Source organism: Mirounga leonina, unplaced genomic scaffold (assembly GCF_011800145.1).
Source record: "Mirounga leonina isolate KUSES-001 unplaced genomic scaffold, KU_Mleo_1.0 Mir_151, whole genome shotgun sequence".
NCBI classification, from domain to species: domain Eukaryota; kingdom Metazoa; phylum Chordata; class Mammalia; order Carnivora; family Phocidae; genus Mirounga; species Mirounga leonina.
Window position 1 is genome coordinate 46,202,302 of NW_023270377.1, and position 26,961 is coordinate 46,229,262.

At 38.5% G+C, this 26,961-nt stretch overlaps 2 protein-coding genes and 1 pseudogene across 3 annotated transcripts in view; 1 reads left to right on the forward strand and 2 right to left on the reverse strand.

The window, feature by feature from the left end:
- FAM171B (family with sequence similarity 171 member B) overlaps positions 1-3,241 on the reverse strand; it is a 63,251-nt gene extending 60,010 nt beyond the window's left edge. Inside the window, exon 1 of the mRNA XM_035007573.1 lies at positions 2,911-3,241. Coding sequence (XP_034863464.1) covers positions 2,911-3,124 — 214 coding nt within the window. The 5' untranslated portion in view covers positions 3,125-3,241. The remainder of the gene's footprint in view (positions 1-2,910) is intronic.
- Positions 3,242-7,243: 4,002 nt separating this feature from the next.
- On the forward strand, positions 7,244-13,423 carry LOC118012669 (annotated as a pseudogene).
- A 4,670-nt stretch (positions 13,424-18,093) lies between these two features.
- The window catches only part of ITGAV (integrin subunit alpha V), a 95,064-nt gene continuing 86,196 nt past the window's right edge, over positions 18,094-26,961 (reverse strand). For both annotated transcript variants that reach the window (XM_035007575.1, XM_035007574.1), the window contains exons 24-30: positions 26,827-26,932; positions 26,081-26,239; positions 24,770-24,880; positions 23,162-23,275; positions 22,957-23,064; positions 22,041-22,163; positions 18,094-21,785 (exon numbers count right to left, since the gene is read on the reverse strand). In XM_035007575.1, the coding sequence (XP_034863466.1) occupies positions 21,690-21,785; positions 22,041-22,163; positions 22,957-23,064; positions 23,162-23,275; positions 24,770-24,880; positions 26,081-26,239; positions 26,827-26,932 (817 nt within the window). In that variant the 3' untranslated portion in view covers positions 18,094-21,689. The remainder of the gene's footprint in view (positions 21,786-22,040; positions 22,164-22,956; positions 23,065-23,161; positions 23,276-24,769; positions 24,881-26,080; positions 26,240-26,826; positions 26,933-26,961) is intronic.

A 26,961-nucleotide genomic window follows, 5' to 3' on the forward strand; every position in this document is an offset into this window, starting at 1 on the left:
TTTAAAGGTATATTAATACCTCCTAGGTCATAAGAGGATTATAAGTGCACTTGGGTGAAGAATCTTGACAGGATGTAATAAGTGGACTCAAGTATTGGCATCAATCAGTTCTCTATAGTCAGAATAGGATAAACACTGAAATTCGCTAAAACTAAAGATCTAAACTTCACAACCTCTACTTACAAATATTTCTACCTAACATTCCTTTATTTTTACATATCCCCCACTACATTCCAGTGCAGAATTTCACAAGATAATGAAATAGCAAACACTCGGAAAGATCCTTGATGTCAGAATTTTTGTTTATTCACTTATTCATTCATTCACTCATTCAACAAATTTATCCGTGCCTATGTGCAATAGATGCTCTTCTAGGTCCTTGAAATATATGAATAATTTAACGTAATAGTGAACAGAACAAAGTTCATGTCCTTATGGAGCTTATGTTCTAGGGGGAGGAGGCAGGTTTATAGGAAGGGCTGAGGGTAGTAAGTGCCATGGAGAAGCAGTAATACAAAAGGGCATGCAGATTACTATTTAATAGAGCTGGTCAAGAAAGGCTTCTTTGTGACAGTGACATTGAGCAAACCTGAGGAAAGTGAAGTTCCAGAATTCCAGGCAGAGAAAATGGCAAGTGCAAAGACCCCATGCGGGAGCCCATTTGCAAAACGAAGACACAGGGAGCCAGTGTGGTGTGGATGTACTGGAGTGAGTCAGGGTCCAAGAAGTTAGAGACAGGAGAGGGAGGGGCACAGGGAGGAGCTAAGCCTCCATGGGCCATTTTCAGTGTCTGGCCATCTAGTGTGAAAGAGCAGGGCAGCCACCAGAGGACTGTGGGCAGAAATGATGGCAGAAATGATCCTATGGAATGTTTTTCAAAAGATCACTAGCTGTGAGAGGAGAACAGACACTAAAGGAACAAACGTTGAAACAGGAAGACCAGTTCAATCCAGAGATCACAATGTGCTCAGAGGAATATTTTAACTCGTTTGTTTATTGGTTGTATTTCGTTATATGACACAATATTCCAGTAACTAAAATCACAATCAACTGAATTGCTCTCTTGTTTGCCACGGGCTTTGGGGAGTTCGTTTTTTGAGGGAAAAGCAAGAGTCATAATCCGTTACTTTTCAGGCTCTAGTTTTATCTGCTAGTGATTCCTTTATTTTGATTAATCTCATACGTAAATAAGACAAAAACTGCGAGTTTCCCAAACAACAACCTTTTTCAAAAATATTTTCACGAATATCAGAAAACAAGTATTTTAATTTGCAGCTCAATACAAAAGTTGTCCTATGATTGTAGTTTTTCATAACCTTCATCACAACATATACCATAGTAGTCAAAACCCATTTACCTAATTAATATTCCTGAAAGAAGATATATCAAAATAAAAATACACAGCAAACCACAGAATCCATCAACACTCTCTCAGAATTCTGTTTTGTCATTGGTTTCTGAAATCCCTCTCATAATGAAGACAGGCTCTCAATTGCTCTTCTAGCTTTAATTTCCTTAAGTTTAGCAAAGGGCATATCTAACTACAGCCTCGCCCAAACCATGTTGGTAGCACTTTCAGTTATAAAAGCTACCTAGGAAAACCATCATACACTGCGTATCTTTCACGACTTCTAACCCGCTTGAGTATTATTAATTGGTTTAAGAGGGTGTCAGAAACACATGCTTTCCTGCACACTTGGTGATTTCATCCTCTGCTCAGAGCACTCTGATAAATTAAATCATCCTGTCATGGACCGCAGCTGCGGTGCCTGAGTAGTGCTTTGATGATGAGCAAGCGGTACAAAATAAGAGGCTGATTCCACTCTTTGAAATCTCATTTTCAACATCTTATATATTACCAGGCAGGATTTTAAAACAAAAACAAATGTTAAAATATAATTCACTTTGGTTTTGCAGGAAACTAAGCCCACTTGCCACAAAAACTGATGGCTTTTTTTTTTTTTTTTCTTTCTTTCTAAATAGCAGGCAGCCTCTACGGCAGGGAAGGGAACTGGGGTGGGGGTGGGGAGAGGTTATTAAAATGGACAGTCCAGCTTTCTCTTTACCCTGGAGCTTTAATGGGGGGGAGGGCGGGAATTGAGGGACTGTTAACGGCCACATATTCTACAGTGTATTTCCGCACCCTCACTGAATAGCGTCGAGAATCGGACTCATTAAGTTCTACTAACAAGTAAGGAGATTACCCTCTCTGGAGGCAGGCTTTGCTGTACTAACATCACTACAGACTTTATCTTACCGGTCCCCCTCTTCTTTTCCCTTTTCCTTCAATTACAAATCCTGTTCCATTTTGTTTAATTTCATCTTATTATATTGAAGGAATTCTTGCAAACTGACTTAAACCCTTCCTGGGATAAGAAAAGCCAGAAATGAAAAATAAAATATCAAGATTTCTTTCTCCAGATCTAAATTTAAATATAGCAGGCGGGGCGAGATGATGAAAAGGCGTGTGGGTGTCTATTGCAAGATTTTTCAGTCTCTAGGAAAGAAAAGGATAAAGAACAGAATGCTAAAGGGATTTGAGGTGCGTGCGTGTGTGTGTGCGCGCAGGCGCGCGCGTCATTCTCAAGGCAGAGGGAAGAATTCAGGAAGAAGAAAGGGAAAAGAAAAAGATCGATCAAGGCAGTCACTCACCCCTACTCCTCCCGACTCCTCCCCACCCTACTGCAGTGCTCCGCGCTTCCCAGAAAGCTCACCACCCAGAGGGCAGTTTCCCGAAACCAGAGCAGAGCCCGAGTCCTGGGCAGGCAGTCTGGGGAGATCGGGGAGACGGGAATGGGTAGGGACAAGCGATGGGAAGCGAGCTGGCTAAGGAAGGGGCGAGGAGGCCAGCGACGCGAGCCGAGATCCCCCGCGGTGATGGGAAGGCAGGGCCGGGCTGCCGGGACCTACCTGGAACAGCGACGGTGGAGGATGCCCCCGGCACCTCTGGCCTCTCCTCCTCAGCCTCCTCCTGCTGCCGTTGCTGCTGCTGCTGCTGGATGAGGCTGAGGTCGGAGCGGCTGAGCTCGGCTCGAGCGGCCGCGGGGACCAGCCGCGCCTTCAGCAGCAGCGCGGCCAGGCCGAGCAGCAGGGTACAAGGGACGCGCCGGCTGAGCCTCGCCATGGCCGAGAGCCAGAGGGCCGCGGCAGCATATTGCGGGGCTCCCGGCAGCGGCGCACGCCCGGGCTGCGGGCTCCGGCAGCGCCCGCTCGCTCGCTCCCTCGCTGCCGCTCTCGCGGTCTGCCTCGCACGCCCTCTCCAGGAGGAGGAGGCCGGAGGCGGCGGAGGGGGAGGGGGCGGCGGAGGAGGGGGAAGTTGGCATCCTGGCGCACGTGATGCGCAGGGCGGGGCGCGCCGGGAGCCCGGGGCCGCGGCTCCGCTGTCACCGCGGCGGAGCTGCTCGGGGGCATGGGCTCCGCGCAGTGCTGGGGCGCTGGGCCGGGTGGCGGCCTCCGAGGGTTCATGACAAAGAGCCTTTCCGGGCGCTGGTCGGCGTTCAGCTCCTCCAGCCCTACGGAGACACCTGGAAATTTTGCAGAAATGTGAATAAAATTCCCACCACCTGACCCCACAGTAGAGGAGAAGGTGGTGTATGGATTACTCTCCTAAAACACTTAACGCAGCACCCACGGATCAATTAGTCGGGACCTCTTAGCCATACGGGCTTTGCTGCATCACAGCCATGATTGATTAACAATTAAACCGCAGTTCTACCGATTTTAACTTCCTCTTTCTGCTCAAGTGGGAACTTCTATGTTCTCGAATATTCTTAATTACATTTTGTCTGATTGTAGCATACACTTTTCATTTGTTCAAAAAAACATTTCCTAAATGAGTACTAGGTGCTTACTATGTGCTGGCATTTAGTCAGGGGCTTGAAATAAGCAAGATAAATCCCTGCATTCTGGGAACTCCTACCTGTTAGGGCAATATATAAGCAAATTACCATTCAGTGTGGTGGTTGCCCCTGGAAACATACTACAACGTGCGAAGGTTGCACTGAATTTGGAAGAAATTATGTGGTGTATGGGAGCACACTATGGAACACCAGGGGAGGCGGGCTTGTAAAGAATAAGAGTTCCACACATAGATGGGTGCAACCAGGTGGTCTAAAAACTGGAGCAGTGTGTGTGTGTGTGTGTGTGTGTGTGTGTGTGTGTGTGTGAAGCCCAGAGGTGTGTAATAGCACCCACCGTGTGCTTGGAAAGTTGTGAGCAATGATTGTGACAGAGTGACAATGTTTTAGATCGAAAAGGGGAATGAAAATGAGGTCATTAAAAAAAAATAATAGCAGACACTTCTATAGAATTTACTGTACCCAGGCACTATTTAAGCACTTCATATACATTAATTCCTGTAATAACTGCGGTGGCTACATAAGGAAATTGAAATTTAGGCTGCAGGTGATTATGAAGTAGTGAAAGAAACCAATCAGGGAAGGGACTTGGTACCAGTCCGCCTAGCAGGATCACTTCGCTATCAGTATGGAAGATGGATTACAAAAGGATAGATTGGAGGAGAGGAGGCCAATTTAGAGGTGTTCCCCAAAGTGGTGAGGAGATGCTGAAGTCTTGGAAATGAAAGGAGAGGAAAGTCATGGCAGATTCAGTATTTAGGGCCAGTATCAACAGAGATAGTTGATTGTTTGGGTGGGGAACGGAGAAGGAGAAAGACACCCAAATTGTCAGCCTGAGATCTTGGGTGGCTACTAATGGCATCATGAAGATTAACTGGCTGTATGGACTGCAGAGTAGATGAGAGGCCATGCGTGTTCAGTTGTGGCCTCTTTGCTTTTGGAGTGCCCGTGGACACTCCGGACATCTCCTAGGATAATGCAAATGTGATCTGATGGTGACATCACATCATTTACCATCATAGTTGATTTAGCTGATTTGGCTGATTGGATTGTCCCATTCCACACTCACCATTTTTCTTTTCTTTTTTAAAGATTTTATTTACTTATATGATAGAGAGAGAAAGAGGAGAGAGAGCAGCACAAGCAGAGGGATTGGCAGAGGGAGAGGGAGAAGCAGGCTCCCCACCAACCAGGGAGCCCGACTCGGGGCTCGATCCCAGGGGCCCTGGGAACATGACAGAGCCACCCAGGCTCCCTGACACCATTTTTCTGCGTGGTCCTCCCAATGTTTCCAACTTCCTGGAAAAAGAAAACCAAACTTCTCAGTAGTGGAAATTTATTCTTTGCTCAAGGGTATGAAAATAATACCTATATAACCACAAAGAAAATAATATTAGTAATAATAATAAAAAAATAGGCATTTTATGTATGTAATCTCACTGTGTCCTTAGAGCAATCCTACAAAAGAGCTTTCATCATCCTGTTTAGCAAATGGAAACACTGAGAATCAGAGAGGCTAGCTACTGTCTTGCCGAGGCTGAGCTAGTAATATGTGATTTCATCTTTCTGCACTGTTGAAAACTTTTACATGAGTTTGTATTGTTTTTTAGTAGTTTTTAGACAAAAGGAACCATGTGAGCTATGTAAGTTTTGGAAAATAGATGCAAAAAGTGAGGCCCTTCACACTAAACACCATTGTTCAATCACAGCTTTGCCTTGCCTGTGTGAGCAGGAGCTACTGGGTGGGAGGCTGAATGCAGAGAGCCTTTATTAGCCTCATCAAGCTGTTTTTGTTGCATTTTCTTCCAAGTTACCTCCGCTCCTGGAGAGAGGAAAGGAGAAAATGGAAACAGCTCCAAAAACCTGACTGGCAGATCAGAAGGAAAGGAATGTGGCCAGGATTGCTATCATATGCCTTATGGTGGCCAAGTCTTCTTTAATATGTTAGAAACTGACCTTCCAGGGGCAAAGCCACTGATTTCATGGCCCCAGTAGACAGTGGCCATCAGATCCTTCAATACTATGGACTGTTTAAAGAAATAAGCTTTGTCTATCAAGACGGTTTTTAGATGATTTTTAAGTGCTCCATTACTCATATAGCTTATGCCTAATTTCTGTACAATATACAAAAGTCATATTATCTGATGCAACCAGGGCTAGTATTGAATCAAAAAAAGTTGGTCAAGAGACAAAAAAAATCAGTATGTCTTAAATATGTTTTAAACTGCTTGTTTTACCTTAAAATAAGCAAATGTACATTTATTTACCCATCTTCTGATGTAGGACCAAGATTGTTTTTAAGTATGTAACCATACTTTGAAGTCATAAACCACAATTATAATACACCTCTATTACTTGCAGTTTAAGTGGAAGGAATTCTTAAACACTCTTGACAAGCAATCTGAGTGCCAGATCTTTCTATTTAAACATTTTCCCAAATTTTACAATTTTTCACCCAGTTAGTATTAAACTTTGTTTTCATAGAAAAATACACTTTGTTCAAATTTATATTTCATTGATTCCTTAAAATACATAGAACTGGCAAAAACAAGTTTAGGAGCAAACATAACTGACTTTTAGCACACACACAAACCGACCGGGGAGAGCCAAACCAAGCAAACATTCAGGAAGGTGTATCCCGCTAACTGCGTGTGCATTACCTGTCAGTCAGTGTGTTTGACAAAGGAATGGAAGATGCCAGTGCCATCAGAAAGCAAAGTACACTATCATATATATATGATATAATAATTCTTCCCTGCCTAAGATCTACTGGTGCTTCCCAATTTCTCTTAACATGAGGTCCATAATCTCTAATAGACTTACAAAGCCATTTACAATCTATCCCCCAATGACCCAGGCTCATCTTTTAATATTTGCCACATAAATACACACACACACACACACACACAGCACTCCAAAGAGGGAGAGAACCAGAGAGAGAGAGAAAAGGGATTTCTTTTATTACCTTGAACTAGACTTATTTGGGTTGCCCCTAGACCTTCACATATTGACTTCCTCTGCCTGGAACTCTACTCCCTCACCTCTTTTACTGGTAATCTTCCATAGAGCGTGAAGGGTTAGTTTAGATATTACTTCCTCCAGAATACACTTCCTGACACCCTTAGCTTTGATTAGGTGCCCCTGCCATGAGCTTTCACATCACCTCATATTTCCCTTTTACTAAATAATAGAGCTTTATTATTTAAAATGGATACTAACTTGCCTGTATCCTCACTAGTATATGTGAGGCTAGGACAGGACACAGGACCAGGGCCCTCATGTTCCCAGCTCCATCTCCAGCTCCTACCCCAATGCTTAACACTGGTTGTTGATTGCCTGCTGAATCAAAACAATAAATCAATGTTAAGAGGCAAAACTGTTGGTTAATGGAGGAAGGCTCTGAAATCAGACTGCTCTGGTATCCACCACTCACAGGTATGTGATTTACACAATATTCTAGGCCTCAATTTCCTCAGCTGTATAATGGGAGAAATAATAGAGCCTCAAGGAGGTAACAAATGAAATCATATATAAAAATACTTAGTTTCTTGCTGTAGAAACTGTTCAGTAAATGTCAGACACTACTTCTTTTATTAATATTGGTATGGTCTGTTGTATTTTTATATATTTTATAATGCATATAAAATTTCATGTTATATGTAGTCAATTCTCATTTTACTTGGTAGTTATGGGGTTTTTTTTAAAGTTTTTATTTATTTTTTTTGACAGAGAGAGACACAGCGAGAGAGGGAACACAAGCAGGGGGAGTGGGAGAGGGAGAAGCAGGCTTCCCACTGAGCAAGGAGCCCGATGCAGGGCTCGATCCCAGGACCCTGGGATCATGACCTGAGCCGAAGGCAGACACTTAACAACTGAGCGACCCAGGCACCCTGGTAGTTATGTTCTATAAATTGACTGCAAATACTAAATTAACAGCTGCTGAACTGTAGTTCCCAAGAGGAATACAGAGTTAGGTTCCTGTGAGTCTCCTATCACAACATTTTCATCAACTAATCAATGCATAACTCCTTTTATGTGTATTTCTGTTTAAAGACCCCTTATTTATTATGTGTTATTGGTTTGTTAACATTGAGCTCACAGCCAACAGTACTATAACTCATGCCTGAAAGAAGCTTATAGCACACATGTACTTTCTCTGTAAGGAACATCACAGACTTCTTGGGCATAGGAACACGACAGAGCACTTCAGCACTATAATCAGTGGCTGTTTGAAACAACAAAATAACCAAGGGAAAGTACAAAGCAGGAAAAAAAAAAAAAAACTGGTACTAAGTAGAAGACCAAAGGGGCACTAAATATGAGAGCAGAAAAAAGGAAGACCATCACCTTGTTTGACTTTAGCTGGGAATGTGAATGTTGTGTAACTCAAATTTTTCACTGCTCTGCACATTTCCATGAATAACCACAAAAGTACTGATTTGGGGGTTACAAATACATTTCAGCAAATAGGCTAATTCACAAATATGGAATCATGAATAATGAGAGCTACTGTCTATGTGTGTGTAATCTATATATAATACATTTCTTTTGATGTAAGTAAGAAAGATTGGATAAAAGAAATTATAGGGAAACCAAATAATTCTGGAAAAAAAAAATCATGAATGCTGTCAAGAATTAAGAAAGTATCCACCCCTGCAGTCCCAGAATCCAAGCTTGCACTAGTGCAAGGCTAGCCCCCTGGGCACCAGGCTAGCACCTTCAGTCTCAGCCTCCAGTTTAGCCCCTATGGCCCCAAATTCCAGGCCTGCTCCAGTGCCAGACTGGCCAGTGTGGTCCCAGTCTAGGCCCACCACAACACTAGGCCAGCACCCATGGACTCAGGCTCTAGTGGACCCAAGGTCCAGGACTGGCTCCTTGGACTCATGCACCAGACTTCCCTCCACCAACATCCATCAACATCCACAAATCAATCATTGTGATACACCACAGTAACAAAATGAAGGATAAAAATCATATAATCATCTCAATAGATGCAGAAAAAATATTTGACAAAATTTAACACCCTTTCATGATAAAAAAAAAAACTCCCAGTGAATCAGATATTGAAGAAATCTCTCTCAATATGATAAAGGCATATTTGACAAGCCCACAGCTAACATCATACTCAGTAGTGATGAAAACTTTTCCTCCAAGATTAGGAACAAAACAAAGATGCCCACTCTTACCACTTTTAATAAATACAGTACTGGGGGTTCTAGCCAAAGCAATTACATAAGAAAAAGAAATAAAAACCATCTAAGCCAGAGAGGAAGAGTAAAATTGTTTGCAGGTGACATGACCTTATATATAGAAAATCCTGAAGATTCCACCAAACCTTTAGAACTATTAAACAAATTTAGTAAAGTTGTAGGATACAAAATTAACATACAAAAATCAGTTGCAGATCTATACACTAATAATACACTATTCAAAAAAGAAATTAAGAAAACAATTCCACTTACAATAGCCTCAAAAACATAAACAAAAAAATCTTAGGAATAAATTTAACCAAGGAGATGAAAGATCTGTACACTGAAAACTGTAAAACACTGGTGAAAGAAATTAAGACACAAAAATGATGGGTAGATATCCCTTGTTCATGAATGAAAAAAATTAATATTGTTTAAATGTCCATGCTCCCTATAGCCATCTATAGATTCAATACAAACCTATAAAAATTCTAGTGGCATTTTTCATAGAAATTGAAAAAATAATCCTATAATTCATATGTAACCCCAAAAGAATGTGAATTAGCCAAATCAATCTTGAGAAAAAAAAAGTCTGGAGACATTATACTACCTTTCAAATTTTGCTATGAAGCTGTAGTAGTCAGAACAGCATGGTACTGGTATAAAAACAGACATTAGACAAATGGAACAGAATGAGGAGCCTAGAAATAAATCCAAATATTTATGGTCAAGTGATCTTTAACAAGCTGTCAAATGAGATATACACTTTGTGTCAAGAACACAAAATGAAGGACAGTTTCTTCAATAAATGCTATTGGAAAAACCAGTTATCCACATACAGAATAATGAAATCAGACCCTATCTCACTCTATAAACAAAAAATCAACTCAGAATGGGTTGAAGATGGGGCACCTGGGTGGCTCAGTCAATTAAGTGGCTGCCTTTGGCTCAGGTCATGATCTTGGGGTCCTGGGATTGAGCCCTACATCAGTCTCCCTGCTCAGTGGGAAATCTGTTTCTCCCTCTCCCTCTGTCCCCCCCCACCACCACTCATGCTTTCTCTCTCTCTCTCAAATAAATAAATAAATAAATAAATAAAAATCCAAAATGGGTTAAAGACTTAACTACACTACCTAAAAACTATAAAACTACTGGAAGAAAACATAGGGGAAAACTTCTTGATATCACTCTTGTCGGTGATTTTTTGGACATGACACCAAAAGCACCAGCATTAGAAGCAAAAACCAAGTGAGACTACATCAAACCTAAAAGCCTCTGTAGAGCAAAGGAAACAATCACCAGAGTGAAGGGACAACCCATGGAATGGGAGAAAATATTTGTAAACCACACATCTTATAAAGGGTTACTATCCAAAATACATAAGGAATTTAAACAACTCAATAGCAAGAAAACAAATAATCCAATTTAAAAATGGGCAAATAAAATAGCCCAGAAATAGACCATGCAAAAATTGTCAATTAATTTATGACAAAGAGACAAGAATATACAATGGGGGAAAGGACAATCTCTTCAGTAAATGATGCTGGAAAAACTGAATAGGAACATGCAAAAGAATGAAATGTCTATTTGACACCATATACAAAAATTAACTCAAAATGGATTAAAGACATGAGGGACTACTGGTTGCCTCAGTTGGTGGAGCATGCGACTCTTGATCTCAGGGTTGTGATTTTGAGCCTCACGTTGGGTGTAGAGATTACTTAAAAATAAAATCTAAAAAGAAAAAAAATGGATTGAGGACTTGAATAGAAGTCTTAAAACTGTAAAACTCCTAGAAGAAAACATAGGCAGTAAGATCCTTGACACAACCTTGACAGTGAGTTTTTGGATCTGACTCCAAAAGCAAAGGCAACAAAACCAAAAATAAAAAAAGTATAAGTACATCAAACTAAAAAGCTTCTGCACAGCAAAGGAAACCATCAGCAAAATGAAAAGGCAATCTATGGAATGGGAGGAAATATCTGTAAGTAATATATACAATAAGGGGTTAATATCCTAAATATATAAAGAACTCACACAAATCAATAGCAAAAAAAAACAAACAATATGATTAAAAAGTGGGCAAAGGATCTGAAGAGACATTTTCCAAAGAAGACATGCCAATGGCCAACAAGTACATGAAAAGAGGCTCATCATTCCTAATCATCAGGGAAATACCCATCAAAACCACAATGAGATTTCATCTCACACCTGCTAGAATGGCTATTACCAAAACAACAAGAAATAACAGATGTTGGCAAGATATGGAAAAAAGGAAACCCTTGTGCACTGTTGATGGGGATGTAAACTGGTGCAGCCACTGTGGAGAACAATAGGGAGGTTCCTCAAAAAAGAAAAAATAGCAATACCATAAAATCTAGCAATTCTTCTTCTGGATATCCAAAGAAAATGAAAATACTAATTCAAAAAGATAACTGCACTTCTATGTTCTTTGTAGCATTTTTTTCCCAATAGCTAAGATATGGAAACAGCATAAGTGTTCTTCAATGGATGAATGGACAAAGAAAATGTGTTACACACACACACAATGGAGCCATAAAAAAGAATGAAATCTTGCCATTAGTGACAACATGGATGGACCTTGAGGGTGTTATGCTAAATGAAATAAGTCAGACAGAGAAAGAAATACCTTATGATCTCATTTGTATGTGGAATTAAACAACAACAAACCAAGCTCATAGATACAGAGAATGGGTTGGTGGTTGCCAGAGGCAGGGGATGGAGGGTGGGAGAAATGCGTGAAGAGGGTCAAAAGTTACAAACTTCCAGTTATAAAATAAATAAGTTATGGGGACATAATGTACAGCATGGTGACTATAGTGAAATACTGTATTGCATATTTAAGAGTTGCTAAAAGAGTAGATCTTAAAAGTCCTTTATATATATATATTTACAAAAATATATATAGTAACTATGCATGCTGACAGATGTTAACTAGACTTAGTGTGATGATCATTTTGCAATATATACAAATGTCCAATCATTATGTTGTACACCTGGAACTAATATAATGTTAAATGTCAATTATACCTTGATTTTTTTTAAAGATTTTATTTATTTATTTGAGAGAGAGAGACTGAGAGAGAGAGCACATGAGAGGGGGGAGGATCAGAGGGAGAAGCAGACTCCCTGCCGAGCAGGAAGCCCGATGCGGGACTCGATCCAGGGACTCCAGGATCATGACCTGAGCCAAAGGCAGTCGCTTAACCAACTGAGCCACCCAGGCACCCTATACCTTGATTTTTTTTAAAAAAAAAGCAGAAAGAAAGAAAGAAAGAGAGAGAGAGAGAGAAAGGAAGGAAGGAAGGAAGGAAGGAAGGAAGGAAGGAAGGAAGGAAGGAAGGAAGAAAGAAAGAAAGAAAGAAAGAAAGAAAGAAAGAAAGAAAGAAAGAAAGAAAGAAAGAAAGAAAGAAAGAAAGAAAGAAAGAAAGAAAAGAAAGAAAGAAAGAAAGAAAAGAAAGAAAAAAGAAAACCAAATTGACCTACAGAATTAACACAATCCTTCTCAGAATCGGAGATGACTTCTTTGTAAAAATTGACGAACTGATTCTAAAACTCACGTGGAGTTGTATGGGACTCCACAGAGCCACAACAGTCTTGAAAAATAAGAATCAAGTAAGTAGATAGCCTCCCTGGCATCCCAGCTGGCTACTGCTCTGTAGAATGCATAGATTGGGCCACAGCTGAAATGAGTTTGCATAAAATTAATGGGAAACATCTTCCAGGAGCCACACCTGCAAAACATTTTAAACTAAACTGCCACTTATGGGAAATAACCAGATAATAGCCCCATGTACTCCCCTTTTCTGGGCAGGAGGCTGACTCCAGATGTGGATGGTGGTAATGGTTGATTGTCAGCATCCACCCCTCCTGTTGGGGAGACAAGGTGGTCTTGGATCAGACAGGTATGTCTAAGGGTTTTGGTTTTATGGAATGCATGGATGAACTGGAACAGAAGCAAACCCTGACAGAATGCCAGGGAACAGTGGGACTGGGTCTAAACCAGTGCTTCTGAGCATGGCAATCACTAAAGTGAGCCATATGAAGCCAGTGGAATATAATCAGATGTGCATTTGGAGCTACTGCCAGTGTCACCAGCAGTACCAGAACTGTGTCTAGTGGAGGTAGGACTAGAACACAGGCAACAACAGGTATAGTCACTCCCAAAATGGCTATCCCCAGAGCACGACACAGACATAGGAAGAAGCTGGAGATAATGCACCCAATAACCCCAGGCCACAACTGGGTGTGGCTGAGGCCAAGGAGTTCATGGAGCAGAATGAGGAGCTGTATGATGCACTAATGGACTGTCACTGGTAGTCCCTGTACATTGTATCTTCAGAGAGCCCACCATGACATAGCCAGGACGGAAGACGAGCCAGAAGAAACAATGTGAGGGAGAAGACAGAATCCTTTTCAAACAAATTATTGCAAGAAGAACTTTTACCTTTTTGGAAATATGATTTTTAAGATGTCAGTAATCAACTGTTCCTTAAATTATGACTATTCCTGCAATACTGCTGTCTTCATTAATAATGAACCATTTCATTTGAGTTTGAAAACTAAGGGACCAATTATTGAAGAGGATTGAACAAGGTTGACATTTGTATTTCTTGGAACAAGAATCATTTACCAGGTAGGGCTACCCACACTCCTGGGGATAAATACAGTTTAGACTTATTAACCAAAGTGGATCATAATATTTAAACAGTTACTAATGCTCAGGTTTAGAAGGCTTCTCAGGTGACAGACATGTAAGCCATTAAGATTACAGTCAGGGGGCGCCTGGGTGGCTCAGTCGTTAAGCATCTGCCTTCGGCTCAGGTCATGGTCCCAGGGTCCTGGGATCCAGCCCCGCATCGGGCTCCCTGCTCCGCAGGAAGCCTGCTTCTCCCTCTCCCACTCCCCCTACTTGTGTTCCCTCTCTCACTGTGTCTAATAAATAAAATCTTTAAAAAAAAAAAAAAAAGATTACAGTCAGAAAACTGTCTTATCTGCCGTATGTCAAAGAGTGGGCAATTTCATCTGTGGCATTTCAGGTAACCATCTATGTGCAAGCCCTCCAACCCCACTCTTGTGTTTCGTGACCTTAATTATATAAATTCATTAAATAAGTATAAATTTAAAAAAGAGAGAACTCAGGAAACCAGGACTTTATGATTTGGAAAATTCTCAACATATCCAGATTGCAAAAGATGCCAAAATTAAGACATTCACTGTCAAGTTTGCTGTACAGAGAACACAGAGACTACACAAACTTTTGCTAATATCTCAAAATTTTCTTTGAAGAGGTTAAATGTATGACTCATAGATCTCCTCAAACAACTCAAAAGCCAAAAATAGAAACAGAATTATTTAGGAAAGATCTGTGGAGTAGCGTCTGGGTGATGGAATGAATCTTCTTGACGTACACAGGAGATCCATTAGTTCCTGAAAATTTTATATCAGCAGAAGCACTATCGGCTTTGTCTAAAAGGGATAAAGTACAAAATGAAGAAGCATATTGGGCCCACAAAATGTTCCCGTGGAAATAAGCTGATAATAATACTCAACTGCCAATGTGTGCTACATTTCATGGTGGGGGCTGGGGGTGGGGAGGTGGAAAGGACAACTCAGATGGTGGAGCCGTGAGCCACAGAGAATTATCCACAGACTTTGAAACCAAATGGAGTTTTCCCAGCTGGATTTCGAAGTTGCTTGGGACTAGTGACTTCTTTTTTTCCTTCTACTTTTTTTCCTTTTTTTGAACCGGAACGTCTATAATTGTTACATGCCTGCCCCACCATGGTATGTTCGGAAAGGATAACTTTGTTTCTTTGGTTTCACAGGTCCACATATAGAGAGAAATTGTATCCCAGGTTGCATCGTAACCCAGGCCTTTCTCATACCTAATTTAGATGATTTAGATGATGAGATTCAGGAATTCAAACTAATGAGATTAAGGAGGGCTTTGTGACTTGGAGTTGATGTTGTAATGGTTTGACTTTTGGGGACTTTGACATGGTTTAATGTATTTTCTATATGAGACTGAAGTGAATCTTTGAGGACCAGAGGTGGACTGTGGTGGAGATAATGCAGGCCCCCCCCCCCCACAAAAAAAAAGATGTCCATGACCTAATCCCTGGATTCTGTAAATATATTACCCTTCATGACAAAAGGACTACACAGTAATTTAAAACTAATTTATTATCTAGGGTATGATAAAACAATGAGGCTCATCCAATGACCAAACCTGAATGGATCTAGGAGAGGACGTGGAGTGGGTAAGGTGAAGATTTGGATTTGGAAAATTAGAGGTGAGAAGAAGAGACCATCTCTGTATGGTGGGCAAACCACACTCTCAGGTCTGTTACTGAACCACTGCTCCACTGCAGCTGCTTTAGAGTTCCCTTGGGGGGGCTGGAGCTGTGAAATTAGTTACCACTATGTCATCTCTGTTACTTGGGGATCACTGAGTACCTGTGGGATGATTGTGGAAAGACCCTTGAGGTTCAATTTGTGCTAGTAATTTAATACCACATGGTGGTGAAATCTTTGGCTTTGGTTTAGTAGTCAAGGTTCAAGTCAAAGTCAACGCTGGTATTACTAAGAAGTAGGAAATTTGTTTATTCTTTAATAAAGTCTTCCCTCTCGTTTCCTCACTAAGTATACTGAGAAATTCAAAATCATTCACTGTCTGCCAGTTAGGTGATAATATCTCTGAATTTTGAAGGTGATTATGTCACTTATAATCTCAAAAACAACTTTCACTGCACTGTTCAAAGATGAGAAAATTTATGACACCAACTTTCTTCTCTCCTATGGGAAATTTACAATGTATCTTACACAAGATCAATTCCTATTACTCTGGTGGAGAGCATAACTCTCCAAATTAAGTACTACTAATATGTATCATTTAGTACTTTTTGTGAATAACCTTGTAGTCATTAATTAATATTCTGAATACAAAATTGGCTAAAAAGTAATCCCTAAAGATTCCATTTTGACACTCTAATATCTGAAAAATGGTATAAAAGAATTTTGAGATTACTTTGAACAAATTAGTCTTTTTTTAATAACGTGAAGGTAAGTTACTATGTCAAGTTCAAGTTCAAAATCTAAATGCTCCTTTTATTAAAACACCACCAATTTATATATTTGTTACTTTTCAGGAAGTAGGCCTGACAAGGGAAGTGAACCAGGGTGCAAAAGGAAATCAAACCATGTAACACTAGGCAATTCAGAACAGTTCAGAAAGTGAATAAAAATATTACTTGGAAATGTATTGGTGTTGCACCAACTAATATTCAGGCATCCCAGCCTATCCATTAGATAGTAACAAATCTACTTTATAAAGGGTCACTAGTAATCTAGGCAGTCTTGCACAGCAGAAAGCACACGGGACTAGGAATTTGAATACATAAGCTTTAGTTCCAATCCTGCCAGTACGAATTTGGACAAGAAATGAACTCTGGGCATCATTACCAGTATGTAGGGGTGAGGTAAACCCTTTCTAACTTGTGGTTTTTAGCTGTTGGACCATGATGCACATAGATGGTGTTTTCTGTGATTGTCCTGTTTAGGGTTCACTGAGCTTCCACAACTGTACGGTTGCTACATTTTACCGTATTTTGCAACTTTTTGGTTTCAAGTTAGTCTCTCCCATTTTCTCTCTCCTAACTCCTTTTCTTTTACACCTAGATTGACCCAGAGTCACTGAGGCTGTTTATTTTGTAATCCACACCATCACCAACCCCCTGCTTCACCCCCATGTGGTGCTTCAGTTTAGGTGAATTCTATTGCTCTCTAAATTCACTCATTCTTCCTTCTCTTTGTCTACTTTTAATCCCCCTCCAATGAATTTCTGATTTCAGGTACTGCATTTTTTAGCCCTAGAATTTCCACTGAGTCTTTTATTAATTTCCATCCTCTTCTGAAATGTCCATAATTTTCTAGAGTTTTTAACATATTTATCATTGTTACTTAAAGTCCCATCTGCTAAATTGTTTGTGGGTCTGTTTCTATTGACTCTTTTTTTCCCCTTCAAACTATGGGTAGCATTTTCTTTTCTTCCCATCCACACACACACACAGACACACATACATGACATTGTGGATGGAACATTGCAGTCTTTATAGGTGGTGTCATCTTCCTCTCAAAGTAACTGCCTAAAGGAGCAAATGAGTTATACGTGGATCACCTTAAATTTGTGGAAGCTTGGTTTTAGGCTTTGTTAGGGTGGGCCAATGGCTTTGTTCTTCATCCTAGGGCTAATCAGTCATTCTTGGGATATAGTACTTATTCCTAAGGCATAGATCCTCCAAGTTTTCAATGGAAAGACTGGGTGTTTCCAAGCTCTGTCGCTGGGTAACACTCAAACTCCAATCTCATTTTTCCTACAGTAGACAGTAGCTGAAATAACTGTTCAGCTCTTCCAACCTTCCATCTGCTGTTTTCCTTTTGGGCCTCTTGGAGTCTCACTAGAGTAGGGTCATGGTCAGGGTCAGAAAAGGATTTGAGGGGAAAACATTCCTCCCTCCCACAATGTGGCTCCTTTCTTTCCCCAATTTTTAGCCATAATGGCAGTCCCGCCATTCCAGGAAATGAGGGCCCTATTCAGCTTGCATTCTATCCAACAACAGAAAGTAACTTCCAGGAAAAAGGTGGTTCCCCTCTTTAGTAAGAGTCAAATCCCCTCCAGTTTCTGCCTGCTTTTACTAACTTCAGTGTTTTCAAAAAGTTTTTTTTCTTCTTATTTTGTTCATCACTTACCATTATTATCTGATAAAAGCTCTCCTGCCACTACTGGAATTGAAAACCCCTTTTACATTTTAAAATGTCTGATTCTGTGATTTGTAATTGGTGTATTTTAACATCAGGTTCCTTTTGCTCTTTTTGTGTTACTTTTTCTCAAATAACTAACACTCTTAAGGAATTCAGACTTTCAGAGAGGCACCTCTTTGAGGTCATCCTTTTATCACATTATTGCTGGCTCATGTGATTAAAAAACAAAAAGTCACAGAGGGAAATTATAAAGTCCATACACAAACGTGGCACCATATGCTCAAGTTTATTGAAGAGACACAGGTTGCACATTGGAAACTAAGCAGAACACTGTACCAGTTTTACTAACTCAAATCAAGTCAGCAAATGACAAATTTTAGAAGACACACGCTTTGTCTCACCCAATGTGGGTGATCATAAGAGAAGCTAAACAAAGAAAATTACTGTGTTATTAGGTACCAAATTAATTTGATATATATAGCTTCCAAGTTAGTTTAAGATATTTCAAAATGTTTCAAAACTAGTAGGGAATAGGTCATGTCCAGCCTGAAATAAAACGCAGAATGTACCTTTTAGGGGTAAATAACTTCATTTGTATATCCATAACAGAATCCCTCTGTCCTACTAACCAACATTCTAAAAAATTTAAATCTCTGTTTAGATTACGTTTACTAAATTAACAATGACTCTGAAAATTATCTAGGTTTGGTTACATTGTTATATTGCACTTGAGAACAATGACAACAAAAATCAAGGATTTGGTACCTCTCCCAAGAAGTTCATTACATATCAGAAATTATAATGAAATACAAGCATATATGCCTGGGGTTTATTGTTCAAACTAGCCTATCAACAAGTTAAAAGGGCTAATCTCCAAAACACTGTGTATTATTTTATTTGCCATTTTTGATCCTATATTCAATTTCTGAATTTTATATTTTTTTATTTACCAAACTACCACATATACAAACTATCCAAGAGTACATACAAAGTGACATTAAGATAGGTAATGGTCATACACATGTCTTTCAAAAATGACTTATTCTTATCCAAGCTTGGCACTATGTTCTGCAACAAAGAAGTGTCTATCAACTAATAGATTGTTTGCCTTATAAAAAGCAGCTGATCTATTATATACTGTACTTTTGCCACTTAAATCTCCCTTGGGGTCATCATTAGCTATCAAAAGTCTTTCACAGCCCTCTTAAGGAAGTCAGTATAAGTATAGTCTCTTTTACTAATACTTTAATTTTCTTGTTATATGAAGTATTGATGAGAATTTACTATGAAGTAGTAGTTTCGTAACAGGTAAAATTGTGGCACTGAAGTTTTAATTGTTTTATACTTCAGAATTATGAAGACCTATATCACAATAATAATAATAATAATAATAATAATTCATCACAAGAGAAAAGTAAAGGGGGGAAAAAAGAATATCCCTCACACAAATGTTTCTCAAAATATCAATTCTGAAATAAATGCCTACATAAGAAATCGACATTATCAATATTTCTTACCAATATTAAATGCTTTAAATACTCTCTATCTCATTCATATTTTTAAAAACTGATCAGATTATTAAAATTTTACACTCAAAATGGATTTTAATTCTCAATAAATCATAACACAGTAGTATTTAAAATGTTTGAAAATTAAAACAGTTTTCATAGAACTACCGTTTGACATTTTAACCAAATACATTCACATGCTGCTTTAGGGTAAAAAGAATCCCAACATTTTCCCAAACATTTTCCTCAAAGAGTAAGCTTCCAAATAATTCTTCTACCATATTTTTGTAGAGATATACATTTTCATTTTTTAAAAGAAAATACTTACTGCTACATTTCATAAAAGGAACTTAAAACATCATGCTTCCAACAACATCCTTCAGTCTCCCATACAAGATTATACAACTTGAGAGAGAGGCCATAAAAGTTTTAGAACAGACTGTGCAAAAGCAAACAGTAACATTTTTTTTAAAAGAGTGAATTTCTAGCCAATATATACTTTCAGGGATGACTACTATTAGGTGGGAAAACAGGTAGTGAAAGTTGTCAACTTAGTGACTGTTTGGTGGCAGACCCTAGGATAAAAATATTTTTTCTTACAAAAACTTTAGACTTACTGGTAATAAAAATACTTATTGCATATGACTAAGATCTTTTAAGCTACTAGTAAAATCTATACTACAAACCTATTAATTTTGAGATTCATTAAAGCTAAATACAGGGTCTTGTCATGTTCTAACATATATAACTCACATTCCTCTGTTTTATGAATACATTCTAGCTTAGCCACTTGTGTAAGGAATTAGAACACAAGACATGGCAAGATAAATTTCAATTATTTTTAAAACATAGAAAAATATTCAATTATTTAAGGGAAATACTTATCACTGCCTAATGAGGACAGCAGTTAAAAACCTACTAAACTTTCAATTTCTAAAGCATAACATGATGTAATTGCACAAAAATAGGTATAATTAAGTCATTCCCAGACCTTGAGGAACTGTAAATAAATCACATATTCCTCTAGAAGAATCATCACCCTACAGGCATATAAAACTACAATGTGCCACCTGTGCAGTTTTTATATAAAAATCCTAAAAAAGTAATTTATGTTAATAAAACTACAAAAGTTTTAAAAGGCTCCCAATAACTTGAATTGCTTATAAAAGTAATTTTTATACATTATTTTGATAGCTGAGACTGGTTTTACACATGATATTGTGCTTAAACTAAGGTAATATCCATGTGAGTAGCATCATGCTATTGTTAGAAGGACCAGCAAGCTACTTTAAGAATTTCAATTCCAAGCATTTCTCATGGGGTTGGGAGGTTGTAATTTGTAAAGATTCCTCATTGATCTTAGCCCATTCTCAGTTAAGTTTTGGAAATATAAGGAAAAATACATATATAGGAAGAAAATAAATTAATCCCAACTAAAAATTCTTGCTCTAAGAGCATACTACTACTAAGCAACTCCATCAAAGAACTAGTCTTTTAACTTAAATGCTTTTTTTTTTTTTTTGTATTGTAAATGGCCAGACTAAAACAATGGAATACATGGACTTTGGAAATGATTCCCAACTGCATATGGCTTTAAGCATGATGATGATTAGCGGAAATTTATCTATTACACAAAAGAGGCATTTTTGATCATAGAATTTTTAGTATAGGTTGGCTTAAAGGATTTGAAATAGAACCTAAACATACAAATTAAAATGTAAGGAAATGGACTGTGGATTAAACAAAAATAAAAATGTAATAGCACGTACCCATTTTCATATTAAAAATACTGTATCTTTGTTATTACAAGAAAGAATTTGGATGGATCATGCTTTTTTTTTAAAGTTCTACCACATAGGTAATATTAAAATCCAAGTTCATGCAGTTATAAAGTTAGTAGCTTAAAAACTCAACTGTAGTGTAATGTATATTAACAATAAGTTCCTGTACAAAAGATGTGGATCCTAAGGTCCAGATATGGATTGCTTTAAAACAACAAAAGCAACAACAAACAAAATCAACATACAAAATCAGAAACAATAATTCTAGGAGGTACTATTTTATATAAAGTGGTAACTCAGGCACTACCTGTCTTATGTACATTGAAGAACTATCACTTGAAATTTTATTTAAATACCTAAAAACACAAGTCAGTGGGTGTGTATTACACGTACGTTTGAACTTAATTATTACAAAAAGTTGACAAATATTGCTCTCGTTTTGTGGTTAATACCAATGGGCACCATCAGCAGTAGAGTCTTGGAATTTTATTCCTTGCGAAAGAAACTGAAACCTGTAATGAAGTCGGTAATTCTAATGGGTCAGGATGTAGCATAACTTAAAAATCACAGTTAAGTTTCTGAGTTTCCTTCACCATTTTCATGAGGTTGAAGCTGTTCCCTTTCTTGTTCTTCTTGAGGTGGCCGGACACGTTTAAAAAAGCCCATCTGTTAGTTGAAGAAAAACGAACATTACTGTCACATCAGTTAAGAAAATTAAAAGTACTAAGCGACTGTATTATCACTTAAGAAAATTTGAGTGGCACTTGGTACTACTTTTCTCCCTTCAAATATACAGTGCTCATCATGCATCATTAAAATTTCCTTTCTTCCTTCTTTTCTATTCGTTCTTCTTTCCCTTCCTCCCTTACTCTTTTCTTCTGCTTCTCCTCCCCCGCTCCTCTTCCTAAGTCCATTACTTACCCTGTACATTACAAATACCAAAACAGCCAGTAACAGCAATCCTGCTAGCACTGCTAAAATGATCACCCACACGGGCACAGGCATGGGTGCAGGCTGAATGCCCCAGGTGACATTAGTGGTAACCTGTTGGGGGAAAAAAGGTTTTGAGTTTTAAAAATAGTTCACTGAGGGCGCCTGGGTGGCTCAGTTGGTTAAGCGACTGCCTTCGGCTCAGGTCATGATCCTGGAGTCCCGGGATCGAGTCCCGCATCGGGCTCCCTGCTCGGCAGGGAGTCTGCTTCTCCCTCTGACCCTCCTCCCTCTCATGCTCTGTCTCTCATTCTCTCTCTCTCTCTCAAATAAATAAATAAATAAATAAAATCTTAAAAAAAAAAAATAGTTCACTGAATCACTCAACAAATGTCTGAATGCCTATTACATTTTGTTTTAATGGTATTCACATTTTCTTTTCTTGTATATGATAATCTGTGATTATATATTTGGTATTGATAGCATGAATGTATGCACATAAAATTCTCAACAACAGGTTAACTTCAAGGTACCTCTGAAGTGATTTTTAAATAATCAAATCCAGCTCTGATGTATTGGTCCCATTTTTCATCCTCAAATTATAGATCTTTAAAATCTTTAGCTTTCACCTATTATAGTTAATTTCCAACTTTCTAACTTCGTGGGGAAAAAATTCCCTAAATTCCCTCCCAGGAAATCTCTTACATAGGGATGCTAAAGTAAAAGGTCTACCTTTAATAATTCTGGAGTGAGGGAGTAAAATAATATTAAACTAGGTTATAGGCTTATCAACTAACTTTTAAATTATCAAAACACTTAAGGTGTCATTATTTAAAATAAAATAAAATAAATATCTGTGGCATTGAACTAAGTGCATTTATTCCATTTCCCCAAATCAATGACTTACTACTGTGGAGTTGAAGATATCCTCAATTGGAAGGTTCTTATAAGGAAATTCAATGACGTTAAAAGAAGCAGATGACTTCAGAGAGTATGAATGATTCTGGTTTTCTTTCTGTATGGAAATAACCATGAAATGATTTCCAAGATGTGAGGCCTTTTGCATATCTTGGAGAAAATGGATAGACTGGTGAATGCTGTTATCTACTTACATTCATAAAGGTTTCGGTCCACAGCAGGGACTTTACATACAGGATGGCACTCTTTCCTCTGTCTAGTCGCCCAACCTGACAGACAATCTTCAAGCACTCAGCAATTCCACAACCCTGCCAAAACAAATTCTTTACTTACAAGAAAAGGTCTTTCTATCATCTCTTCAACATATGAAAATTAGACATTTTAGTTATTTTATGTGAAGGCTAAAGAGATGATCCAGATTCTTTTGCCTTATAAGAATAATGTTTAAAATGATAGGCTAATAGTGGAGTCTATGAATGCTTTTTGTTAAAAGGGGTTGGTTTTAGGGGTGCCTGGGTGGCTTAGTCGGTTAGGTGTCTGACTCAATCTCAGCTCAGATCTTGATCTTAGGGTTGTGAGGTCAAGCCCCATGTTGGGCTCCACACTGGGCATGGAGCCTACTTAAAAAAACAAATAAAATAAAAATAAAGGGTTTTTTTTTTTTTTTTATGTTCAGTTAGCCAACATATAGTACATCATTAGTTTTTGATGTAGTGTTCAACGATTCATTACTTGCATAAAGGGATTGATTTTAATGTGATTTGTTATATAAGGATAAGATCTATAATATTAAAAGATGTACTTTTATGGCCAGAAGTCAACATTCTTCTAGAACATTCTAAGATTCTAGAAGTCAACATTCTTCTAGAAGTTACTATTCTTAGGTAAACCCAGAGCATGATGATTATAGTAGGACATAAAAATCAGACCATAATATGCCTATGGAAAAGAAAAACAAACAGAATGAATCTTGAATAGCTAGTCCATGTCAGACCTGTAGAAATCAAATGGCATGCTGATGGTCCTTGCTACATTCAGTGTTTTTATCAGTAACTGGAAGGCAGGCAGTCAAAGAAATCTGAGATGTGAGCCCTGGAATACTCTACAGATTTAAAGGTCTGGAAATGAGGATTAAGAGGTAGCTAGTTGCGATAGGTGAAGAACCAAGAGAGTAGTGTCTTAGAAGTGAATGAGGAGTGTTGCACAAACAAACAAGTGAGGAATTGTGCCAAAAGTCACTGGGAATTGAGGTGGATGAAAACTAAGAAGACCTATGGAATTTGGTGATGTGAATGTAATGGGTGCTCGCTAATGAATATAAACACTATGCTGGATTCCCCGCTAGTTGATCGTTTGCAGATCTGTTAAATTTCAAAAACTTAAATGATAAGCCAGTTTATAACATTATAGTCATTACCCAGGCTGACTCAACAAAAGTGGATCATAATGCTAATTAATCTTGTAATATATTTTTGTTGAGGCCTCCAGGGTTTTTCTTACAATATTGCACTAAAGGCTCCAAGATTAGAATGAGGTCAAGAAAGAGGTCAGTTAGAGTACAGCCAGAAAAATAAATTGGAATATGAATTACTTTTATTAGCAATCTACAAAGATAGATCATTTGAAGAAAATCTGGCATTAATTTGACTAGGAACAAGGAAAGTTAGAGGAGTGAATAGTATAAAAATATATGTAGTTCTTCCAAGCACAGCTGTTGTTATTTTTGAAATGTTCTTTGGCAGCAGTTCTATAATCACGTATTTTCAAATGTTTAAAGTGCTTGTTGTTGAAGTGGCGCTTACCAAAGTGTGAACATCTCCTTCACTAAGGGTGAGATCCCGCTTGGTGATGAGATGGTTCCGGTCACCTTGCCCAGGAACTGTGTCATTCTTTTCGGTTTGTGAATTTGAGATCTAGGGTTACAGAGAGACTGGTGGTATATAATAGTGGAAACATTTTGCATTGACATTTTGGCATAAACTGTTACATGTGATTAAAACATGGTGACTAAAAATGTGTTAGGACAAATTTACCACTTAATATATGGTGGAAAGTAAGCACAGAGTCCTTAATATGTGGAAAGTTACCTCTGCCTAGCCATGATTTTCTTGCACAGCTAGAGGGGAGACCGATAAAACACAGGAAACAGTCTGAAATTTCACAGTGCATGTCTGTGATGAGTGTCAATCATGAGTATATATCATTTCAAAAGAACCTTTTGTTCTGTTTTCTTAACTTTCCCTAGTCCAAATTGGGCAATAGCTTCTTATCCAAATACGTGTGCTAGGATGGAGAGGACTATATCCAAAAGTACAGAATTCCACAAAATGACATTTTTTAAGTCATGGAAGTCAAAAAAGCCAGGTTAAGTTAAATGTCAGATCTTTTTCCAAAGACAAAAATTTCAACAGCAAAACACCCGACACAATATCATATGTGGATAAAGCACAATGCAATGGAACCAAAGTCAAACTGGGTCACTCCATAAATATACAATTCATTAGGACTTCTCAGAGTAAGGAATTAATCCTTACTCACTATACAAATAAACAATGTAATCCTTAATGTACTGGTTATGAAGAAAGATATTTTTGTAGAGTGGGTTTGCGTATTAAAGTAATTGTTTTATTTTGGGCACCTGGGTGGCTTAGTTGGTTAAGTATCTGCCTTCGGCTCAGGTCATGATCCCAGGGTCCTGACTGAGTCCCGCATCAGGATCCCTGCTCAGCGGAGAGACTGCTTCTCCCTCTACCCCTCCCCCCTACTCAAGATATCTGTCTCTCTCGGGGAGCCTGGATGGCTCAGTCGTTAAGCATCTGCCTTCGGCTCAGGTCGTGGTCCCAGGGTCCTGGGATCAAGCCCCGCATCCAGCTCCCTGCTCAGCGGGAAGCCTGCTTCTCCCTCTCCCACTCCCCCTGCTTGTGTTCCCTCTCTCGCTGTGTCTCTCTCTGTCAAATAAATAAATAAAATCTTAAAAAAAAAAGATATCTCTCTCTCAAATAAATAAATCTTTAAAAATAAATAAATGTTTTATTTCATGCATTTCTCTCATAGATTTAGAAAGAAATGCATTAAATATCATCATAATAAAGAGTTGCTATTAAGCACATTACCTTAATTCTCAAAGGGTTGATCTCCATATCTGAAGTGCAGTTCATTGGCCCATCAATATCATATTGAAGGATGTATAACAAAGTGTTATTGTTATATTTGTAAGGCCACTGAAGATTTAACATTGCCTTGCTGAATGAACTTGGACCATTGTTTCTCAGCTAATGGGGAAAAGACAATGTAAATAATCTGAACAAAACTATTCCAGAATCCTCCTCCTACATCAACTTTAGGAATCATAAGCAAAGGATCTGAGTAACAGCAGAGGTTCCATAGTTACTCTGATATTACAATATGATCACATTCGTCTCTAGTATAGGGCAGTCAGTATGTGTCAGGATGAAAATATAAACAAGAGGAAAATACAAAAAAGTTTTTGATGAAAGATGGCATAGAAAATTTTCTTAAAATTTTGATGATCTGCTACAGGCACTTTCAATTTTTAGTTAGGACTGCAAAATGTCCATATGAAAATACTCAACGATGACCTACTACTTTTGTTCAAGTAGAACTAATTAGTTTTAGACAACAATTTGTATAAAGTGCATTCTTTAGCCCCTTGAACCTACTTGTCTTAAAAAAAAAAAGGAACTTCTGAATAGGGAAAAAAATTTAAAGAAATCTCCAATACATCCTTAACGCAGAGTTTACATAATCATTAAAGAGACTTGTTTTTTATAAGTAGCCTATCTGTTCTTCTCTGTAAAGGCTCTCTACCACGTATCAGTTAAAGCTAACAACTGCAAACCTCATAGATGTGCTGGACAACTGGCCCGACATCTTCTTCAGTCTCGGGGTTCTCCTTATGCTCCCAGTTTGGAATTGGAAGAAAGATATGATCAGGACTTGAGACTCTAAACAATGACCAAAGAAAACCTACCAT